General features: G+C 40.1%; 1 protein-coding gene across 5 annotated transcripts; it reads left to right on the top strand.

The window, feature by feature from the left end:
* Nucleotides 1-120: 120 nt before the first annotated feature.
* Nucleotides 121-20,265, top strand: LOC136437316 (uncharacterized). Of its 5 annotated transcripts, XM_066431846.1 has the most exons (28): nucleotides 121-508; nucleotides 1,393-1,536; nucleotides 3,397-3,587; nucleotides 3,850-3,993; nucleotides 4,652-4,742; nucleotides 4,888-4,937; nucleotides 5,473-5,615; nucleotides 6,038-7,467; nucleotides 7,920-8,204; nucleotides 8,841-8,981; nucleotides 9,470-10,288; nucleotides 10,731-10,901; nucleotides 11,230-11,357; nucleotides 11,590-11,785; nucleotides 12,252-12,417; nucleotides 12,943-13,095; nucleotides 13,337-13,520; nucleotides 13,979-14,180; nucleotides 14,581-14,697; nucleotides 14,949-15,161; nucleotides 15,753-15,978; nucleotides 16,317-16,401; nucleotides 16,527-16,653; nucleotides 17,321-17,436; nucleotides 17,635-17,842; nucleotides 18,140-18,307; nucleotides 18,901-19,098; nucleotides 19,906-20,265. In XM_066431846.1, exons 1-28 carry the CDS (start codon nucleotides 394-396, stop codon nucleotides 19,956-19,958), a joined length of 6,264 nt encoding a protein of 2,087 aa, XP_066287943.1. In that variant the 5' UTR covers nucleotides 121-393; the 3' UTR covers nucleotides 19,959-20,265. The 5 variants fall into 5 exon arrangements, with proteins under 5 accessions (XP_066287943.1, XP_066287945.1, XP_066287947.1 ...); XM_066431847.1 differs by lacking the exons at nucleotides 121-508; nucleotides 1,393-1,536 and adding an exon at nucleotides 2,514-2,655; XM_066431848.1 differs by lacking the exons at nucleotides 18,901-19,098; nucleotides 19,906-20,265 and having other exon boundaries at nucleotides 17,635-17,855; nucleotides 18,140-18,251.
* The last annotated feature ends 833 nt before the right edge of the window (nucleotides 20,266-21,098 follow it).

Genomic DNA, 21,098 nt, shown 5'->3' with positions numbered 1-21,098 from the left:
TTGAATCTCAATCTGATTGAAACCTCATTGAGTACACACTGCATCTTGGCCGCCCATAAAAATTACTTGTTCGATAAAGAAGATACTTGTTCGGTAAAGAAGAACAACTGAGCCTTTTCAGTGGGACAGACCCACGTGTGCGGTCATGGCCCCGCCTCTTTCCAGTTTACCCAGACTGCACCAGTGTGCGAGGAAGATGTCGGAGCTGTAGGACAGCCGTGCGTGTGACGGACAGCCATGACAGACGACTTTGTGCGTTACCAGGCCACCTCTGACAGAAACACGCTGTAAACTCAAGAAAACGTCCTTCATTTGCTGAAGGAATCACAGAGCCAGGCCTATATTATTAGTCTCCAGCTAGGTCTGCGGTGTTCGAGTGAGCGATCTGAAGCCATGGCGCTTTCGGTGGGCACATGCATGTCTACCCGGTTTCTGGTGCTGATATTGCTGGTCACCATCGTGGATCCCACCGAACACCAACCATCAGAACATGGGATGGGTCAGCAAGGTACGTGGTGCTAACTGTCAACAATTTTTTGGGCACTTTTGACAGGATGTTGACATGATGCACGCCTCAATTAGAATATTAATAAGGAGGTTCACGGATCCAACTGCGCATGAGCAGGTCAAAGTTCAAGGCTCCTGAGACAAACAAAACACGACTCTTTGTTTGTTTGTTTGTTTATTTATTGGATGTTGTTATGCAAATGGCCTGACAGACCATATACATCTGGAGATGTATAATGTATTGTCAAAACAAGAAGAACTGTTTACATGTGGCCTTCACTTTGACCAGGTGCATGCCCAGTTGGATTCTTGAATGCGCTTATTCTTTTAGCACTACTGGCAGGATGTTCCTGTCAATAACAATTTTTGGCAATATTGTCAAGATGTTCCTGACAGACACTCAGACAAACACAAACACACCATAAACAAGTTTTCATGGAGGTGATAATCAGTAGTCAAAAATGTGTACGCAAAGGTAAAAGATTAGGAATATAGTTATTAAGTTACTGGTTGATTGATTTTGATTGTGACATAAGACCTGCTCTGTTCCTATAACCATGTCATAACAGAGAAGGCCTTATAATAATTATATTATGTCCCCATATACACCTTGGGCTGGGACAATACCTCTTTATTAACATCAAAGTAAGTTGTATATCAGTGTAAGCTATTGTTTTTATATACTAGATACAACATGCATGAAAAAGTGTCAGTTTCATCACAGATTTTCGTACAATGGGATAAAATATACTTCAATAAAATGTGTAAAAAGAATGGCCACTTTTGGGGAATGTGTATTCTAAACATGTTTTTGTCAAACACTTCAAATGTCACAAGATATTGGAGACCAAGTACTAATTGTGCCAACTACATGTTGTTATCCAGACTTTCAGTTAGAAGTGAACCAAGCCCTAGACAGCCAGTTAATTCAACTTACACAAGCATTGGAAGCAGCAGAGGGGTATACAGAAACTTCAAGGATGAAGAGGAGCACAGTGGACTTAATTGTCCCCCCATTGTTACTCCATGGTATGTACAGTATTGTCAATTTGCTTCTGAATCCATTGTTTTCAAATCAGTAACATTTTATTAAAAACACACATAAACTTTAAAGCTAAGGGAAGTATATGATTATATGTAACAGTATCAACGTTAATAGTTTTTTCTTGTGGGTTCATTTTGCGTCTTTTTTTACCACATCATCAGTGCTTGCTGCCTTATACTTAGCTTTGCTTTCAGTTGCAGCTTTAGCTATGGTGGTGAGATCTGTTTCATACAGAGAATAGGTGTGATCATGGGGCAGGTAACTGAGTGTCAGATTTTCTACGCAATATTTCACGACTGTTTCCTTCAAAGCCTGGTCTAGATACCATGATATAGAAGGTTATCATGCCTGTATACTGAATAAAGGCATTCTTCACATGGTTTATAATGTGAGCCCTACATAAAGCCTCGTCCTTACAGTGTATGTCTATGTGATACACCCTGCCTCGAGGAGTTACGTAACCCCCACCGAAACTAAGGCTCTTAGCGGCTGTTTTGGTTGGGTCGACAAGGATGTAGCAGCCCGCTCTTTCAAACTGCTTCATGTTGGATTCAGAAAGTTTGTACGGATCCCAGTCAACAAACACGCGGCCTTCAGACAGGACGGCAGCCAAGAAGGCGGGCGGCAGCAGACGGTGGAGGTCGGGAGGCTGGTAGAGGTTGAGTGTAGTTAGGACTTGGTCATGTTGTTTGATGACAGACTAATCTGGATGGCAGACACATCAGACTGAAAGTACATGACATCCTGAAAAGGAAAGGACATAACGTAACATGACCTATTTACGTGCAGGAGCAGTTTACGTCCAGGTTGGGTCAACAAAGATGACTCAAAACAATATCAATAATACAAAGAATAGATAAATAACAAATAAATAATAGTAACAATTGATAATTCAACAAGTCATAAGGTCCATAATTGTTCGAGAAGGGTCAGTTACCGTGACAATAGTCTTTTAAAGAGAAGATGCTGCTCTAACGTCCTGTGGAAGTGAGTTCCAGACAAGTTAACCAGAGTAGGCTAGGGACCATCCTGATGGAGGCACAATTTAGAAAAAAAGGAAAACAACAGAAACCCCCCGTCCCCGAGGAAAGGAACATTAATGGGTATGAATTATTAACTAATTTGCATGCCTAATGAGAAAATTCTATAATACCTTAGTGGTAAATGATGGCACATTCAAACTGAATGTGATGCATGTAGGTTTGATAAAGGTTAATGTCATCAGACATAGATTATGTATATTCTTATATCATACATATTATATAATTCTTATATAGTAGCTTCCTGAAGAATGATATTTGTAATGTATGTGATTTGGAAAGAGGAGATAATGAATTCATATAGATTATGTTAATAAGAGATCTCTTTGCATATCATTTGAATTGTGATGTTAGAGACAAAATTACTTAGCCAAGTAATGGGGCTGTGGAACTGTAGGTTAATTCAAGGTCAAAAGCACACACTGAATTCATGTAAGTAGAGTTTGGGGTGAAAAGTTACAGTAAACTGTGCAAGACTTTTGAGATGGACAGAAAAATGCATGGGGCATTGCTGTCATCTGTCATTAATTTGCAGCTAACAGTCCAGTCAGATTTAGTTTTCCTTCTGACAAAATCAATTGCAAATTCAAGAATGCCAAAGCTGTAAATAGAATAATAGTATATGCATGGTAAGGCCACACCAATTTAATCAATTGGTTCTTGGAATCACTGCTCTTATTTTCCAAATTGAAAAATTCTGACCACAGCTTCCATTTAAGACCAACAAATAAGGTCAACATGGCCTTAAGTTTAGGGTTGCATGCTTACAACTGGCCCTTAATTGAAATTCTTTCATTTTTGCAGAAACTGAGGATCAGGCAGAGGAAGTGCATTTGTATGGAGTGTCCATGACTGATGTCTACACTATGGCCTTCCTACAGCTGGAGGATGTGGCTTTCCTCTTCCTCGCATCAGGAGACATTCATGTTCATAATATTACCATCTTTGCACTTGATGCCACGTCTGAAGACTTCTTTAAGGCAGGACAGTGGCAGGTATGGGACAACTCCTCAGTAGTTCTGTGTTTGTTGCTTGACAGACGACATCATCAGTGGAGTAAAGTAACAGATCATGTGCACAATCTCGTACATCCTAACAGCAACCGTCATACCAATATTTCCAATTTGTCTGTGCCAGAGGGTGGAAAAAAGCTTTTGAACTGATGTAATAATGAATGATAATGTAACATTGTAATTTGTATGAAATGTGGTAAAGAAATAGGAAACTTATCTGTAAAATGTCCATTCTGCACTGCAGGTTTCAGGTCCTGTGACTTTGGAATCCATCAGCATGGGGTCCTCTGGCTTTCTCCTGGTGTCTGAAGAAGATGAGAGAAGTGTGCCTAAATCTTACAGGACAGAAATATATACCTTCAGCAGAGGTGCCACATCATTTGTGCAGGTTCCTACATTACAAGTTTTTATAGTCTCTAAAACCCACAAACACACATATTCACACACACACACACACACACACACACACACACACACACCTGTTCACATACATACATGTACTGCCACATATGTCAGGTAGAGATTGTGATTGTGATCTGGCAGAATCAGCATCATTGGAGTCTCTGCCAGTAGAGATTGGGATCACAATCAGCTACTGGGGTTCTAGCAGTAGAGATATAGCAGTTGTATTCTAGATCCCTGCAGGTAGAGACCGTGATCATGATCCGTACTGGACCTACTGGTGCAATATTAGCAATTCTACAATTCACTTTGATTCTCTCACCGGTAGAGATGGCAATCACAAACTCTACAAGTACCAGAAGAGATCTTGATTTCCACCTGCATATATAGACTAGGATCGAGATCTCTTCTTGTAGAATCACTGATTCTGCCAAGTTGCAATTTCTCCCCTGACATACTACAGAATAAAAGGAGTCTTGTCATGAAAATTGCAACAGATGATGATAAATAGCTAAGATGGAGAGTGGCACCCGACATAAGTCAAGTCAAGCTAAGGATAAAAGATGAAAGCCCTAATGTTTTGGCATATATTTTGATGATATCGTGTTTGGAACATTAGCTGATGACATGCTCTGCCATTTCAGACCATCATCACACCAGGCAGATGTCACTGGAAGCACTTCACCATGCAGGATGGCCTTTTTGTAGCAATGTTGGGTGAGAGAGCTCACTCAGGTAAATCAGAATATCAAAAGTTACTGGCTAGTCATATCTTCAACATTGTCTGACTTTGTGATAGGATTTAAAAAACTTTTTTAGTCACAGTGAATTAAGAATGTTGAATTGCATTTCAAGGTTGAGCCTCTTTGTTATCTTTTAGATTCAATGTTGCTACATGTGTACTACTGGGATGGTGCTTACTTTGACAAGGTTAGTGCCTGTCATTCAGCAAGTTGTGTGAGACTAACTCTTTTTTTGCTACATGCTACTCCTGTATGTCACATTGGAAAATATCTATTGTGGGTAGATGATAGTTCTGTAATTGTTGATATGACACTGGATACATAATCATCAGCATGATGTATTCATGTTTACTAACAACATGCTTTGAGTATGGGGTAGAGTGTTTGTGGTTTAATGGTATGCAGAATGTTTGATTAATGCTAGTGGTATGGATAACGGATGCTAATGAACCTGATTTGTAATGAATCAAAAATTGGAAGTCTAACAACCTTACCGATGACTTTTATTCTCTCCAGTCTAATGGCAGCATATTTGTCTCTTATAACAGCAGATGTGGCTCTAATGATATATCTGTAATGATAGCAGATATGTCTCAAATGATAGCATATGTGTCTCTTATCACAGTGTCTAATGACAGCACATGTGTCTCCAATGGCAGCAGATGTGTCTCTTATGTCACAGCAGATGTGTCTCAAATGACAGCAGTTGTGTTTGTCCGTAGGTGTATGATATCCCAGTGCAGACAGCATGTGACATTGAGCCCTTCACCATCCAGAAACGATCTTACCTGGCTGTGGCCAATTGTCCCCCTGATTCAACTGAAGGACCAGGGCATACCTTCCACAACTCTTCAATAATCTATAAGTAAGATTTAGTGTTTTGAAAAAAAAAGTTGAATGTTGGATAGATAAAGTTCATAGTCCTTTCAAAAGTATTTCCCTTAGCTTTCCTATTTTCACCCATGTTCACTGAGGTTATGAACTACAAAACTCCTACATGTACTTGAGGCTGTAATATAGGAACTTAAATGACTTCATTGACACAACAAAAGTACAAGGATGAAGTGGATCAAATTCCTTTGAGCAAGTGGAAAGAAGCGTGAATAACTTGTATATGATGAAGTGATCAATTTCAATCACACTTACACAAACATAATGAATCACAAAGCTATAAGCTAAAACAATTGAGACTGGCTGTCTGCCTATTGGTCACAATTTAGGATACAACTTTATTTTTTAGAATTACGGATCATAATGGGACCCTGTACTGACTTTTTTTTTCTGCAGGTTTCTTCCATTCAAGAATGAGTTTGAGGTTTATCAGCAGCTGCCAGGCCATGTTACTACAGACTTGGAATTTTTTGCTGCCGGACCAGATGCTTACCTAGCAGTAACCCAGAGAGTAGCCCAGACTTCCACTCTACAGCAGACTGATACTGTCTCCTACAACTCTGAATCTGTCATCTATCGTTGGAACGGCTACTTCTTTGTACCTTATCAAGATATCCCTCTAACTGATGCTGACATAACAAAGTCAGTACTATCTTTACAAGAACAAGCGGTCTTGTTGGTCACCAAAACAAAAGACAATGTGCAAACATACCAACTCACCAATGACAACTTCAAACAGTCTTTCATTTTTTCTTCTCACTCAGACCTTACCGGAGTTAAGGACATCTATAGCTTTTATGCCGGAACTTCGTCGTACCTAATGTTTATATCTGACGAGGCCAGATTATTTAAGGTCACATTTCTTCAACGAGGAAACTTGATAGGTTTCCAACAGGATACGGTGGCTGAAGGTGTCCGGTTAAGTTCTATGCTTCAAAATCTTGAAAGAAATATAACCAACCATAGCTCAGACATCCAAATGAAAGAGGTGAAATTGAACATGTCTGAATTTGTGGACGGGAGGAAATTGTTTCAAAACATCACCATATCACACTGGCTTACCACGTGGGATGACAACATAGTGACTGAGGAGGAAAGGCAAACCGTGCAGAAGTATGAGGACTTAACAGCCACATCACTCCTTGTTGACAAAACCACCACGGACATCATGGGTTCTCTCCCAAAGTACCTGTTGAAGTCTGGAGAACAGACATTTACCACAGATCAACACATCAACAGCCTCAGAGTCAAGCATTTAATTACTTCAAAAAACATTCATGCAGAGATATTCAACGAGGAGAAATTCAGCCTGCTTGTAAAGGATGTGTTCTTCAAGAATCAGTCCGACCAGTCAGTTAATGCAAGCCTTTCACTTCCTTTTCTAAAAGTCAACGGCAGCGTCACAGTCTATGGGACCATCGATGACTTGTACATTCCTGCAGATGTTGTCTTTCATGACACACCACAGGACATCTATGCAACAAAAGTCTTTGAACAGCAGGTAGTCTTCCTTCAGCACGTAAACATCAATGGCAGTGTTGATGATTTGCAGTTGGATAACTGCCTGTTGACTCAGCAAGAACAGAACGTCATCGGCTTTCTGACCTTCCGAGACGATATCTCCTTTGAGGGCAATGTGATGATGGAGGAAGATTTGACAGTCAGTAATGTTGACTTATCAGAACTTGCAGAAGATGTTGTGTACCTGCAGATAGGTACCACACCTGTCAGGCTGAGTGGCAGCTGTGTTGTCAACTCCACCCTGTACGTTCTTGGAGATGTCTCTGCAAATGGCACTATCGACCAGGTGGACATCGCTGAACTCGGTAAAGCTCTTTACTTATAATAATTCATTCATGACAAAAGAAAGTTAATATGTAACATCAATGGAAAGCTTGTTTATTTCCCTTTAAGGTTACATTTCATTTGATATGAACATACTTTTGTGCAGTGAGCACTGATTTTGTGTGTGGGTCGCTTATGAAAAGTGCCTAAAGTTGTGTTGAGAGGGGCATTCGGCGCTTTTGTTTTGTGACCCACTCTGGTGGTCAACTTTTGCATGAAGGATCATGACAAATATGGTATCATTGTAAAGGTTAATAGATAAGGTTTCCAATGATACATGTGCATATAGAATATCAAATGTTGTTTTCCAAACATGTTGTGTTGATTGGGTATGAGTAGAATTGCTTTTAAAGCAATTTTCCAGCATGACATGACTTCACTCAGTATACATTTCAACATCTCCACAGAAATTGTCACCTGTTGGTTTTTGTAGGGAAAACTGTGATGAGAATAGACTCCTCTCAGATCATCACTGAAGACTGGACTGTGAGCAACAACATCACATTTACAAAACACCTGACAGTTACTGGAACAATCAACAACTTGTACATGCCGGGGGATGTGGCTCTTGTAGAAGGTGACCATACCATGAATGGTGACTTGTTGCTCAACAACAGTATGGCAGTTACTGGTACAGGAGTGCTGATAGTGGAAGGAATGGTTAATGGCATTTTGTTGTCAAACATCATGACTGTGGAGTCCGATCAAGAGGCAGATGGTAAGTGTACAGATTTCGCCAGTTTTGTCTGTATTGAGACATCATTACCATGGCTGTTGGACATTGGATTTTTTAAATTTTCCAAGCAAATCCTGTAGAAATGCCCCATGTACTGATGAGTGCCACATTATGACATAAGAATTAGATTCTACACAAAATTCACATTTAATCAACTCAAGAAGCTGGGTTATATTTTCAGAAAGATCACAATCTTTATTGATACAAAATCATCCAAATTTTGTAAACTTTCATCACAGATCTTAAGAATTGGTTTCAGTTGGATGATTGCTCAAGTCAATCTTTGGCCCATAACAAGGAGAGATGAAATTGAAAAGTACCCCAAAACACATTAAAAAATATGCTTTTAAGATCACACCACTTTATGAATATAATAAGGTAAAATTCCTATATCTGGAGGGCACTTAAGGGGGTTATGGGGATATTATTGCAGCTGTGTAATGCAACTGCTGCCTAGTTCAAACTCAATGTCAATTAAGATGCCAACAATTCATTTTTTTTTTTAATTCAGAAAAATGGTACATTGTACATATCTGACAAAATAGAACACCAGTCCTGTTTCTGGAGTTCAGTTTTCCTTTAAGAATACAATCTTGTTGCACTGTTGCCATTTCTCAGGGCAAATAACCTTCCAGACCGACATTGTGCTGAGAAGCTCCAGCAGTGTAGCAGGACTGATTAACGGCATAGAATTACCTTGGTTTGCTGCTGACATCTTGTGGAAAAGTGTCAATGACCTGACAACTGATCTTCCATCTGGTATGTTAGCACCCCTGTCCTTTATTACATCAGTAAGTGTACAATAATTGTTGTTTTCTGCAAATCAAGAGTTGGTAAATTGACATTTTACAGACTATTTTACAGACTATATTATAGTTAATGGATGTGAAATGATAATTACGTACACTCAGACAGTAATGTTTTGATATGCATCAAGTCTGATGTCAGTTGGTTTCAAACAATAACAGACCACTAAAATGTTCCATTTTCAGGCTGTGGAGGATCCTGCATTCAGTTAGCATTGCAACTTGTGATCTGTGTTTGAGAATAAGTTCAGATTTATGATAAAACTAACAGCTCGAGTTGCAAATACATTTCCTAGAGACCCTTCCAAAGAAGACTGATATTACAAAATGTACATGGAAGCTAGAAAAATGGGTACTTATGTGTAGATATACCAAAGTCATTTCCAGTTACAGGTTCAGCTGCAGATCTAGACTTAGGATTTTGTTTATTTTCTATTACAGATATTATGGTAATCACTGGGGTAAAGACCTTTGAAGATGTTTTCATCTGCCAGTCACCTTGTAGCGTGGATGGCTTAGTGGATGGTGTGGACTTGACTCACCTCTACCAAAACACCGTAGGATCCCACCAGCCTGACAACATCCCAGAGAATGTTTTCATTGCCAGCCATTCTTACATGTCAGGAAGTTTGTCGACTGACTGTGAATGTTTCTGGACAGACTTTATCTTTGTTGATGTGCCTGCAAATCTCAAGTCCAACCTGTATTTTGTCAGCAATATCTCCGTCTCAGACGACGTCTCTGTTGAAGGTTTCGTGAATGGCGTTGATATGAATGCACCGTTAATGGATGCCTTTGTCACCACTGGGCCCCAGCTGGTCGTTGGCTCCAAGGTGTTCCTGGATGGAGTCACCCTCACTGAGCTGTGTGTTGACGGAACAGTGGACGGATTGAACATTCCTGATGACGTGATGACTATCAACACTACACAATACAGCAGTGGGGTGCAAACATTCCAAGAAGAGGTGCACCTGTCCAACCTGAATGCTGGACAGCTGAATGTAAATGAAGTGTCAGGCTTGAACCTAACAGACCTGACGATGAACACACTATTCACATATGGCCACCAGAGTGTACCAGGGAGGAAGACCTTTGCTGACAGTCTTGACATCTTGGCAGATCTGACGGTGTTGGGGCAGGTTGATGAAGTAATGCAGCTACAAATTGTAACAAGTGATGCTGTAAGGAAGGATGGTTCTGTAACTGTGACAACAAAACAGGTGTTTATGGATGTTTGCATCTGGAACATGTCTGTGACAGGTAAGCATTGAGAAGTACATGTACTTCTGAAACGGACATTTGATTAGTCGATGAATGTTAGATGATAATAAGCTACTAAGATACACAATACAAAAGTTACTCAAGCAACTATTTTGTGAACAGTCAGATGCTTCAGCTTGCATTTACTATCTTTTGGCAGTTTTGAAATTTGAACAGGTATTTAACCCAAACTATGAATTGATATGTAAATGAGGCAAGGACAATTGTAAGACCGAACAATTTAAGAGAAGTCGAGACAAGGTTGAATGCTCATGAGTCAATTAACTCCTGTTTGAGCTGGCAGGGCAGGGCGAAAAGTTTAGCCGGCGGGAGGCCTTCTAGAGTGCAGACCGTTCTACTCCTATACTGTAGCAAGGTATATGATTCTGTACCATTACTCTACTGTAGCTGAGGTTTGATTCTGTGCCATTACTCTCATTAGGACTAATGGATGGAGTGGACATGTCCGACCTGAGTGCTGACATTGTGATGATGCAGAACATGAACCAAACCATATATGGAAACAGGACCCTTCTGCAGAACATCTCCATGACAACGCTCACTGTGACCGGGTTACTGAATGGAGCTGATGTTCTACAGTTGGATCAGGAAGGTTGTTGACAATGACAGTTCTGTTACAAGAATGTCCGATGAATATAATGCCCGATGAGCACCGAATATCCTTGGGTTTTCAGTAAAAGTTTAATGTTTTATGATTATCAGATGTTCATGTAGCAGTCATACAAGACATAATGTTATGTTTCAAAGAACTATTGACAGAATTTTGAGCATTTAGAAGGTCTCAAGGTCATTCAGAATATCATTGGAGTGTATGACTTCCTAATGTGTCTAACAGGTCGATTATTGAGTTGTATGTAACATTGAAGATCTTTGGGAAACGTGATTCAAGTTCTAGTAAATTGAATGTTATTTTCTTTCAGCTGTGAGGGTGACTGACTCAGGTTACACTGGTCTGGTTTTTAAAGATGTCATCAGTGAGGGAAACATCACTCTTGATGCAGGAGGGCTGACAGATGGACTGGACCTGTCCTACGACTTGGATGGACTGGTTAGAATTAGTCTGTTCTTTTTCTGGGGAACTTACTGCAACCAGAGGAATTATTGATAAAAGCAGTTGGTAATCAGAATTATGTTGACAAAAAAGGGTTTCTGTATTATAAAAATTGTGTGTAAAAGTCAGACTCAGCTTAGCTTATACATAGAATTTTACACCCTTGAGCAGTAATGATTGATAAGTGTCAAAAACCTAATGATAAGCTTTTTGCAACCCTTATTTTAAGGTAATCTATGGACAGAAGACGTTCCTGATGCCTGTCCATGTGTACGGTAGTGTCAGGTTACAGAACAGCCTGATAGACGAGGTGGACGTGTCTGAGTTGGCAGACAACACCGTGGACACCACGTCTGCTCAGGTCATCACTGCAGCCAAGACCATTCATGGAAATGTGTACATCTTAGGAGACATGGTTGTCCAAGGTGAGGAAACTTTATTTGTGATCTCCCTGCAGTCTTTGGACTTGAATTGGCTGTTGATATATTTATTTGCAAAAACCATTAACGGTGAAGTATTGAAAGGCATAAACTAATAGAGCAAACAAAGTTCAAGAGGAGACAAGAAGCACAAGCAGGCTTATGCTAAGCCCTCCTCCATTAAACTTAAAAACTACCAGTAAATACAATACTAATGAAACACTTCTCAGATGAATTAGAAAAAGAACATACTAAGGATATATAACAAAAATCTAATACAGCTCAATGGATTGCAAAATAAAAATATACAATTGATTAAGGGGAAGAAATAAGAAAAGACAAGAGAATGCATTTTGGTAGCATACAAAAATCATAAAGCTGTGTGTTACAAATGAAGACACATTGTCATGTTCTATTTGCACAGAAACCATGGCATGCTTGTTGACATAGAGTATACTGTTCATCACACCAGGCATGTTAAATGGGATACTTATTGATGAATTCAGAGGTGGAGTCGTAACCTTAACTGGAGATCACATCATCTCTGACCATAAAAGATTCCATGATGTCATCATTACTGAGCTGTCTGTCACAGGGACAATGACTGGAGTTCATCTGGAAGATGTGAACTCACAAAGGTAAGCCCTCAGTGTTTGAGCTCCTGTCACCCAGTTGACAAGCTTTGACTGAACTTGCTCATTGAACTTGCTAATTGTTCATTGCCAGCAGGTAGCCAAATTCAAAAATTGCCAGAGACTATTTTTCACCTAAATATCTACCCCATCACACTGGATGAGGCTAAGGGACCTGAAAACATTGGCCGATTGCACAATGAAAACATTGGCCGATTGCACAATGATCAACAGAACACTGGGGTGCATTACTGCTGAAAATGTTATTTAGAGCTCGCAGACTTGTTGGTCGATTGGTTTTCCTGCTGTGTGACGGAGCATTACTGACAGAATGAGGACGAGTGTACACTTTGTGATTTTTGCTTTACTTGATAAGGGACTAATGTGCGCCTCTGAGTAGACAAGTTTGCCAGGTATGCAATGATGCATGATTAAGGTACATATTACATATTGTACAATCATGTGTCTGGTTGTGTATAGGGTAGCGTGATGATCCTCAATCTGACAACAATCACTAATATGTCATTACAGGGTTACTTTGAACAACACAGCTCACATTATGGGCAGGAAACTTCTCACCTCCTCAACTGTGCTAAGGAGTCAGCTGACAACATCTGGGATTGTACTGTCAGGGCTCTTAACTGGGCTTGATGTTACCGCCTTCAGCTCTGCTGTCCTAAAGAGGTAAATATTGGCCTTTTTGTGTGGGGACCACTCTTCTCATTCATGCACAGTGCTGCTTAATTCAGCTTAACATCTGAACTGCTTTCTTTCAAAATGTATGCGTATCACAATCAAGAAGAGAAACTGAAACATTAATTTTAAAGTCTTGGGCAGCTGAGAAGGAGCATTAATTTTAAACATTTTCCTGTGATCTATGCTGAAGTTTGTATATTACCTCCATGTATGTTTTCTACAAATACAGGTCCAGTACTCAAGTGATCAATGGCCAACTCACCTGGCATTGTGTAGTCTGGGCAGAAAGTCTCCAGCTAGGAGGCACTCTTAACAGTGTTGACGTTAACAACATCTGGCTGACTTCACAACCCACCCTTACTGTGCAAGGAAAGGCCTTTGGCTCTCGTCTCAAGATCTTTGGTGATATCGAGGTGTGCTGTTTCAGTAGTTTCATCTCACTTGTTAGGTGTAGGAAAAGTCAGTGGCTATAACTTATTTATATAAGCCTTAGGTAGTAAATGGGGTGACATAAGGTGGGGAAGTTGTGTACAGGCAAACCTGTCTCTTACTCCCTCCCAGACTCCACAGTCAATCCCTCCAGTACATCCAATCACAAGAGATTGAAATGTCTAAATTGAATAGTTTCATATTCTGTTCCTTTCTGTACACAGTGCCACCAAGTGAGCAAGAAGCAAGCTTCAAATTAGCTATTTTTTAGACAAGTCATTTTTTTCTTTCCAGGGAAAGACTTAGATCTTACTCTCATTTAGATATATAAAGTGCATGTCAAACAGCAATTTAGTCTGACTAGAGTTTTCTTTACCAGTGTTGTTTATCAAGCATTTGATACACACCTTGCTTTTTCCTGCCACTCCTCCTGGTGCCACAGTTAGGTCCAGATGAGACAGTGAATGGAGTGGACATATCTGAGTGGGAACGTCTGTCCGTGCTGGCAGACGAGGGAGGACAGGTGAACGGACGGGTGACTGTTGACTCTGCCCACCTGACGGCCAGTCTGTGGGTTAATGGGCACATAGATGGTGTGGATGTCAGCATGATGATGAGGGTCGGTGGTGATCAGGTCATCACTGGTAGGTCATGTAGATCTGTATCTGTCTTTATCTGTATAGCCAGTTGAATCGCCCTTGGTCATAATGCACCAGCTTTGCAGGCATATTTTACAGCAGTAGCTGGTCGTGTTGTACTGTCACACGTAACCTTTGCACATCTAGGTGCAAGCATATGAAGTGGGGATGCCTATACTGTATACTTGGTTCAACTCTAGCGTTTAGCCAGGACAAGAGCAAAATTTTTGAACACCTCAATCCTGGGTTGATTACTCTGGTACTTGAAGGCATGACTAATTGATACAACTAGAACTTCCACCTACTATAATGGTCTTCTTTACATGATGCACTGATGTCTTCAAACTACATTCTACATTCATTTGTTACAATTTCCAATATTAACAGTGCCTCTTTCCATCTGTAGGGAGGAAGACGTTTGTTGGCGATGTGGGCATTTCGAAGCCTGCTGGCATTTTATTACACGGCTTATTCAATAAGATGAACATGAAAAGCCTAATGCAGAGAGCCCTGAATTATGACAGTAAGTTGAAGGAAAATATGAATAGAATATAACTCGATCATTTTGAACTTTGTGTATTTTCAACATGTAGTTACAGTGCTTTCAGCCACTGTGATTCGCCCTTTTTTCACGACAATCAACACCAATTTCAACATAATCCCTGGGAACTTAGATGTTTCAATGTTCTTAGGATTACTTGTTCAGTTACAATTAGATAATTTCGATAATATTCTTGCCGTATGTAAATGAAGTAAATGAAATCTTGTTTTCAGGTAATTCTATCCAGACACCAATCCATGTGTATGGGAATGTGTCAGTCCATGGGCGGGTGACCTTCAACACCACTGTGGGCATGTTTGATCCTGAAGGCCTTGGTGCACAACATCGGCAGCTGGTGCAGATGTACACAGATGTGTCCCAGTACATGCCACTTCACAAAAGCCACACATGTCTAGCAGTCAACACTCTCAACACATTTTTATCAGGTATGACCTCTTGACTGACCTTCTTTGTTCAAACGTCAGAATCTTCTGAATCAGTAAAGATAGTAGACAAAGTTACAGCCAGTTAAGTTAGCAGGGACTACTGTTCGAAGGCACATGGGTGTAGAGGAGTACAGAATAATTATACAGACCTTCATACAGACTTCTAATGTAGGTGTAAGTGTGTTTTACAGATTAGTCAGGACACACTTGTGATGGTGTAATAACTGTCTCAATGGACTAGCTCCTAGCTACATGTATCACTCTCTTTACAACTAGAACACTACATTCTAATGTTAGATGATTACCTACTGCTGTATTCTGAGCTTTAAAGTTCATCTGTGCTGGAAATTACAGTTCAAACTTACTGATGTAATACTAATGGAGTCATTTGCCATAGATTTGTGCTTCTACATAGCAGATAGTGAGTGAGTGAGTGTACATGTAATTCAGGCCAGACTGACACGAGCCCTTTGAAACATATCCTTATATCTTCCATACCTTTGGCTTCCAATTTGGAGTCCTTGATAAGGTCTGAGTTTGAACCTCTTGTTTTGTTCTGTACATGTTGGAGCTTCACCTATGTTTCCTCAGCCTTCAGGTTGCCTGTACAGTACTTTGAGATGCAAGTCCTGTTTGATGAGGACATTATTTCCATGCATGGATTTGGGCACCAGATGCAGCAGTATGTCATGGTGTGTGGCTGTCAGTCTGTCACCATTTACATGATGACATCATCAGCAGACCAGCCCCTCGTCCCAGTCTACAACAGTGCTTTCAGCCCAACAGTTCATATCACTTCATACAGCTTCTCCAATAGGTTAGCTGCAAAACATACATTCTACCCTCACGGGATCAACAACTGTCAAAAACAAAAGGGGACACTTTCAATTTGTATACAAGATCTAGACGTTATATGTACACACATTGAATTGGCTGAGCACTTTTTGCGGTAAATAATGGACTGTGATTAGCTGAACTTATCGCAAAACCAGAAAATTACTAGGAGTTCCTGTGTAAGCAAAGTTACTAGGAGTTACAGATAATCAAAATTGCAATGAGCAATCTAAATGTTGTACACAGACTGATACACTGTTTGTGATATATATAGAAACTCTTGCTATATATGTGAATAGAATTCAGTACGTTTCCCTGCAGGACATTCATAGTGACTTCACATGATAAAGACAACTGGTACCCTACTGTCTGTACAGCAGATGCCAACTTACATGCCTACAGTACAGTAAGTGTCATTCTTTGTTTTTTGTAAAGGAGGAAGGCTGTTTTGTAGACTTGTCCCTTTAAATGAAATAATAATAACATCCTTGTGGTAACAATATGAATAATGCTGAGTATGATTTTCTCCAGATCTATGAGTGGTCAGGAGAGAGGTTGCTGCCTGTACAGACCATTGTGAGATCACCTGGGCGGTGGGGGAGGGGCATATCAGTGGAGCCTTTCAGGGATGGAGCATTCCAATATCTCCTCATCACAGGTACTCAACTCTAGATGCTGAATAGATCCCTATATATATATATGATTCATATCCTGAAAAGTACATTATTATGTGAAGTTTCATGTTCCAAATTGGAAAAAAAATGAAACAAGGGAATCCTTGAATCAAGACCTTTGATATATATATATAGACAACTCCATTGAAGGCAAGCACAAATTTGGGGAAACACTTTGTGATCACAAACAACAAAATCATATTCATTGTATATGTGGTGGTCAGGTCATGGAAGATATGTTTTTGGAGCCAAGGAATTGAGCCAAAATTAAGAGCAGTAAAAAAAAATAGTATGATCTACATGTAACTCATTGATTATTTCCATTGCAATTGGAATAATGGTGAATGACGCTTTCCATGGTTCTGATCATCTAGCTGCTGTATTATCCAATGGAAAGTTTGGTACACAATCCAAACATTAACCCTTACACAGAGCACAATGTTGCAGAAAACCACCTCCTAGCCTATGTATTGAAATTCAACAGTATGGGAGACATTTTGGATGGTTCTGGCAATTAACATTTGGTTGCCCACTATTCCTGTGCACCAGTGCCTTCAGTGTTTTAGTTCACTCTGAAATACAGAGGCTCATATATATGCATATTAATGTAGACTGTGTATGACTGTTTGATGTATGTCTGTTTCTTCACAGGAGAGGCTAGGAATGAGGCTCTTGTGTACCGCTCCAGAGCTCTTAGGTATGGTTTGATAAACGGATTAAGACTAGGAGGACTACACCAAGTGACGACAGTTCAATATAGAGGACAGGTAAATATGTCTGTACAAAATTAACTGCAGTAGTGAATTCAATTTTGCACTAACTTCAACATAATTGCCTGATGTCCCAATTTACGCTGTCAGTCACAAACAATTCGAATGTTGTAACTGTATGGCTGAGACATCATGGTCATAATTTATTCATTTCTTAGATTAGATTAGACTTGTTTTCTTTTCTTCAATCTACAGACATTTGCATCTGTCTCTAGGAGCGATGCCCCCAATGTCCGTGCACCTTTTACAGCTGATGTTTACTCCTGGCGCCCGCGGATCCAGCGGTTCACACTGATGAGTAGGATTAACAAGCGCGGTGTTTTGGAGTCTCGGCTGTTTGTCGTGGATGACAGGCTGTACCTGGTCCTGCTCACCCAGGTCACTTCCGTGGCTCATGGAACAAGTTAGTCCAACTGGTGACAAAGACTTTGTCCTCAACTTGGAGGTCATGATTACTGTAAAGCTTGAAATTTTTACAGAGGTTTTATTTTTTGTATTGATCTCTCCAACGTGAACTCACGATACTGCCAATATGCATTTCCAATGCTGTACTACAGAATTGTTCATACTGCAAACATAAAAAAACTTTAAGACCTCCTACTAAACTACTAATGTCCCAGCAAAAATGAAACTATTGCTTTTCAGGTTATACTGAGATTTTGCACAACAGAGAACCATGTCAAACTGTTTTTCTCTGCAGGGAGTTTATTCTCAGTTTACCATTCCGGGACGAGGAATCGTTTTCTCCGTAAGCAGCAAGAGAGTCTGCCCAGTGCAGCCCAGGACATTCAGGTCATCACAGCTGCCGGGGTCACCTATCTGTGTGTCACAGTGGAGGGAGTCAAACTCATGCTCTATAGTTGGAGAGGTATGTGTGTTTCTACTAGGTAGAACCATTTTGGTTCAATTTTCCCATTGAACTAAGCATTGATGATCCCATACATGGCAGCCCCCATGCTCCCAGATTTGAAAAGACTGCCCATAATGGCCACTCCATGCTGAACATCTGACAGAGTTCCCTTTGATTTTGGCAACAGCATCGTGAATTCAATATGGATATTAACATAATATACAAGTTTTGCAAAGAGAAATGCAATTTTCATTGAACATTTTATGGCAATGTATTCTGTCCTTCGTTCCTTGAATTCATACAAATTGTCTTATTTCAAACTACGATGAAATTTCTTCAGTGAATAAACAATAGGGTCATCAAACTCGGCTTTCATTGGCTGAGGTGTCTGCAGTGTAGTAATGACTGGTCAGGAGTAATTCATCAAGCATCTCTGTGAAAGTGAAGCTGATCTCAGTTTAGCTCAAATAACCTCAATGAACAGTTGAGCTACTCTTCCACTGGTTGTGACAGAGCAAACAGATTCTATTGACTGTACACAGTATGTACAAATAGGACATACATATCAACAAAACCACAAATTTTTTCTTTCTCTGATGTTTTCTCTCCAGGCAGCTCAGGTTTTGTGTTTGACCAATCTGTGAACTTACCAGGACTGATGAGTGCTGAGGTGTTCACCAGTAGCAGACAGACCCAGATGTACGCAGTAGTCCGGACAGACAAGACTGTGGAAACCAAACCTATCATCACAGAAGTTAGGCAGTCTACAGGTCAAATCAGCACTGCTGTACTGTGGGGCATATTACCAGGTATGTCTTGTTGTATGGTTAGAGAGAGAAACTTAGTTATAGAGCATAGCATTGCTGACACTGCAGATATCTTTTGTTACGATATCCAGGGCCATGCAACTTAGCAGTTCAAAACAACAGCTTTTGGTAACCAATTTAGAATCAACAGTTGCACGATTTTGATTGTACATTTGTACCAATATCAACTTGTAAAACAATCCAATTTCAATGCCTAAATTTTGTAACTGTGTTAAGTTCAGTTGTACTGCCTGACAATGTATTAGCCAGTTATAACTGATTGTCAATATTGATAAGGTAATAGATAAAGGTCCCATAGCCTGTGAGGCTGTAAGGGCAGTGGGTTGTCAATCCAGTGTGTTCCACCTCCTTTTACCTCCTAAACCAAAGTCAGGTACCCATTTTACACCTGAGTGGAGTGATGGAAGTCATGTAAAGTGCCTTTCCCAAGAACATGTCTTGCCAGGAATTGAACCTGTGACCTCTAATGTCGTGTCAACTAAGCTAGCCACTCATGTCCGCTTACTTTTCTTCCCAATTCTGTCTTATGCACTACCTCACTAGCTCTTATATAAGATAACATACATGCATTTGGCAGGAAATTGTAGGCAGGAAATGAGATGATCAATTGTGGGATTTAACCTCCTGTCAGTGCCCCCTATGTCCCTAGCATGTGGAAACCAGCCACTCTACTGCATTCAAATAAGTATGGACACACAATCAAGGAAACAAACAGACACACTGAAAACAACACCTCCGCACACAGAGGTAATAAGGGAAGAAAGTTACTGATCACCACACACCTTTCAGGTTCAGCTGTGAAGGAAGCAGACAGTGTTGCATCGACCTGCCTGCCAACTTAGCACTGAAGAGTGAGATTATCTGAAGACTGCAGGACAGCAGAGCCAAATGCTGCTTCAAGGCAAGTCCCCAGGGGACAGACAAGAAAATACTGTGGGGAGGGGGATCAAGAAATTTAAGTGGTGCAGCCTTAGCCTCTGAAAAATACTTTAGTCTAGAGAATGACACAATTTGTAGCAAGTGTAAGCTGTAGGTTTGGCTAGATTTGGGAACATTAAGCAAAATGTAGTGCTTTAATCGTTTTAGCAAAATGTATTTCCCAGACTAGCTCAATATGTGAATCACATTCTATATTTAAGAAATGTGGACCAAATTGACCATTCCTATTTTGTTCAGTAAGTATAGAGTGTTCAAAGATGTGAATTTTGTGTCGTTGACAAGAAAATTCATTGGAATCCAAGATGTAACATGCAAGTCTGGCCTTGCTGTACACAGCATCTGACTGCTAGCACAACACTTGCAGTCTCCTCAAGAACTAGTAATGCACTGCACTGCAATGTGTGATAAGTTTGCGCCAAACTAAATTTTTGGGAGACGCAACCTGTTATTTCGAACCCTGAACACTATGCAGTTTTTCGAAAGTAATACATTCAAAACTGCTCAAGGTCACTCAGGACCGATAAAAGCTGGTCTGTGTGGATAGGTGGTCACTATGGAAAGGATTCTTTATGCTTGGGTTCAAGGGAAAAAATGTCTAAGGGACCACCAATAAGTGGTCACAATGACCAGTTTGTCGTTATGTAAAAGTGGTCACTCGCACAGGTTTGACTGTAGACTCATTTGTATGTCATTTGATACATCAATGGCAGATATACTTAATGAAGTGACATGTGTGGTTGTAAAATGATAAAAAGACATCACATTCATGTCAAAGGCTTTCTACATATGGCATTGCCATTGCCTCAGGATTGTCAATCAAATTTTCTTCAGCACACATGTACAGGAAATTGGTTTATATATACATGTATGTCACCTGTGTGATGAGGGGAAATATTCATATAATGTTATATTCAAATGTTATAGAGTCTAAAAGAGCAGTACAGGTACTGTAGCTGCTAAAAGTATATTGTATTGTGTGGTGAAGATCAGATTCATTATCGAATTAAAGCAATTTTCTACTGTCAAGAATAATTCTATTACAT

This window comes from Branchiostoma lanceolatum, chromosome 6 (assembly GCF_035083965.1).
Source record: "Branchiostoma lanceolatum isolate klBraLanc5 chromosome 6, klBraLanc5.hap2, whole genome shotgun sequence".
NCBI lineage: Eukaryota > Metazoa > Chordata > Leptocardii > Amphioxiformes > Branchiostomatidae > Branchiostoma > Branchiostoma lanceolatum.
This window is presented reverse-complemented; position numbering and strand designations above follow the sequence as displayed.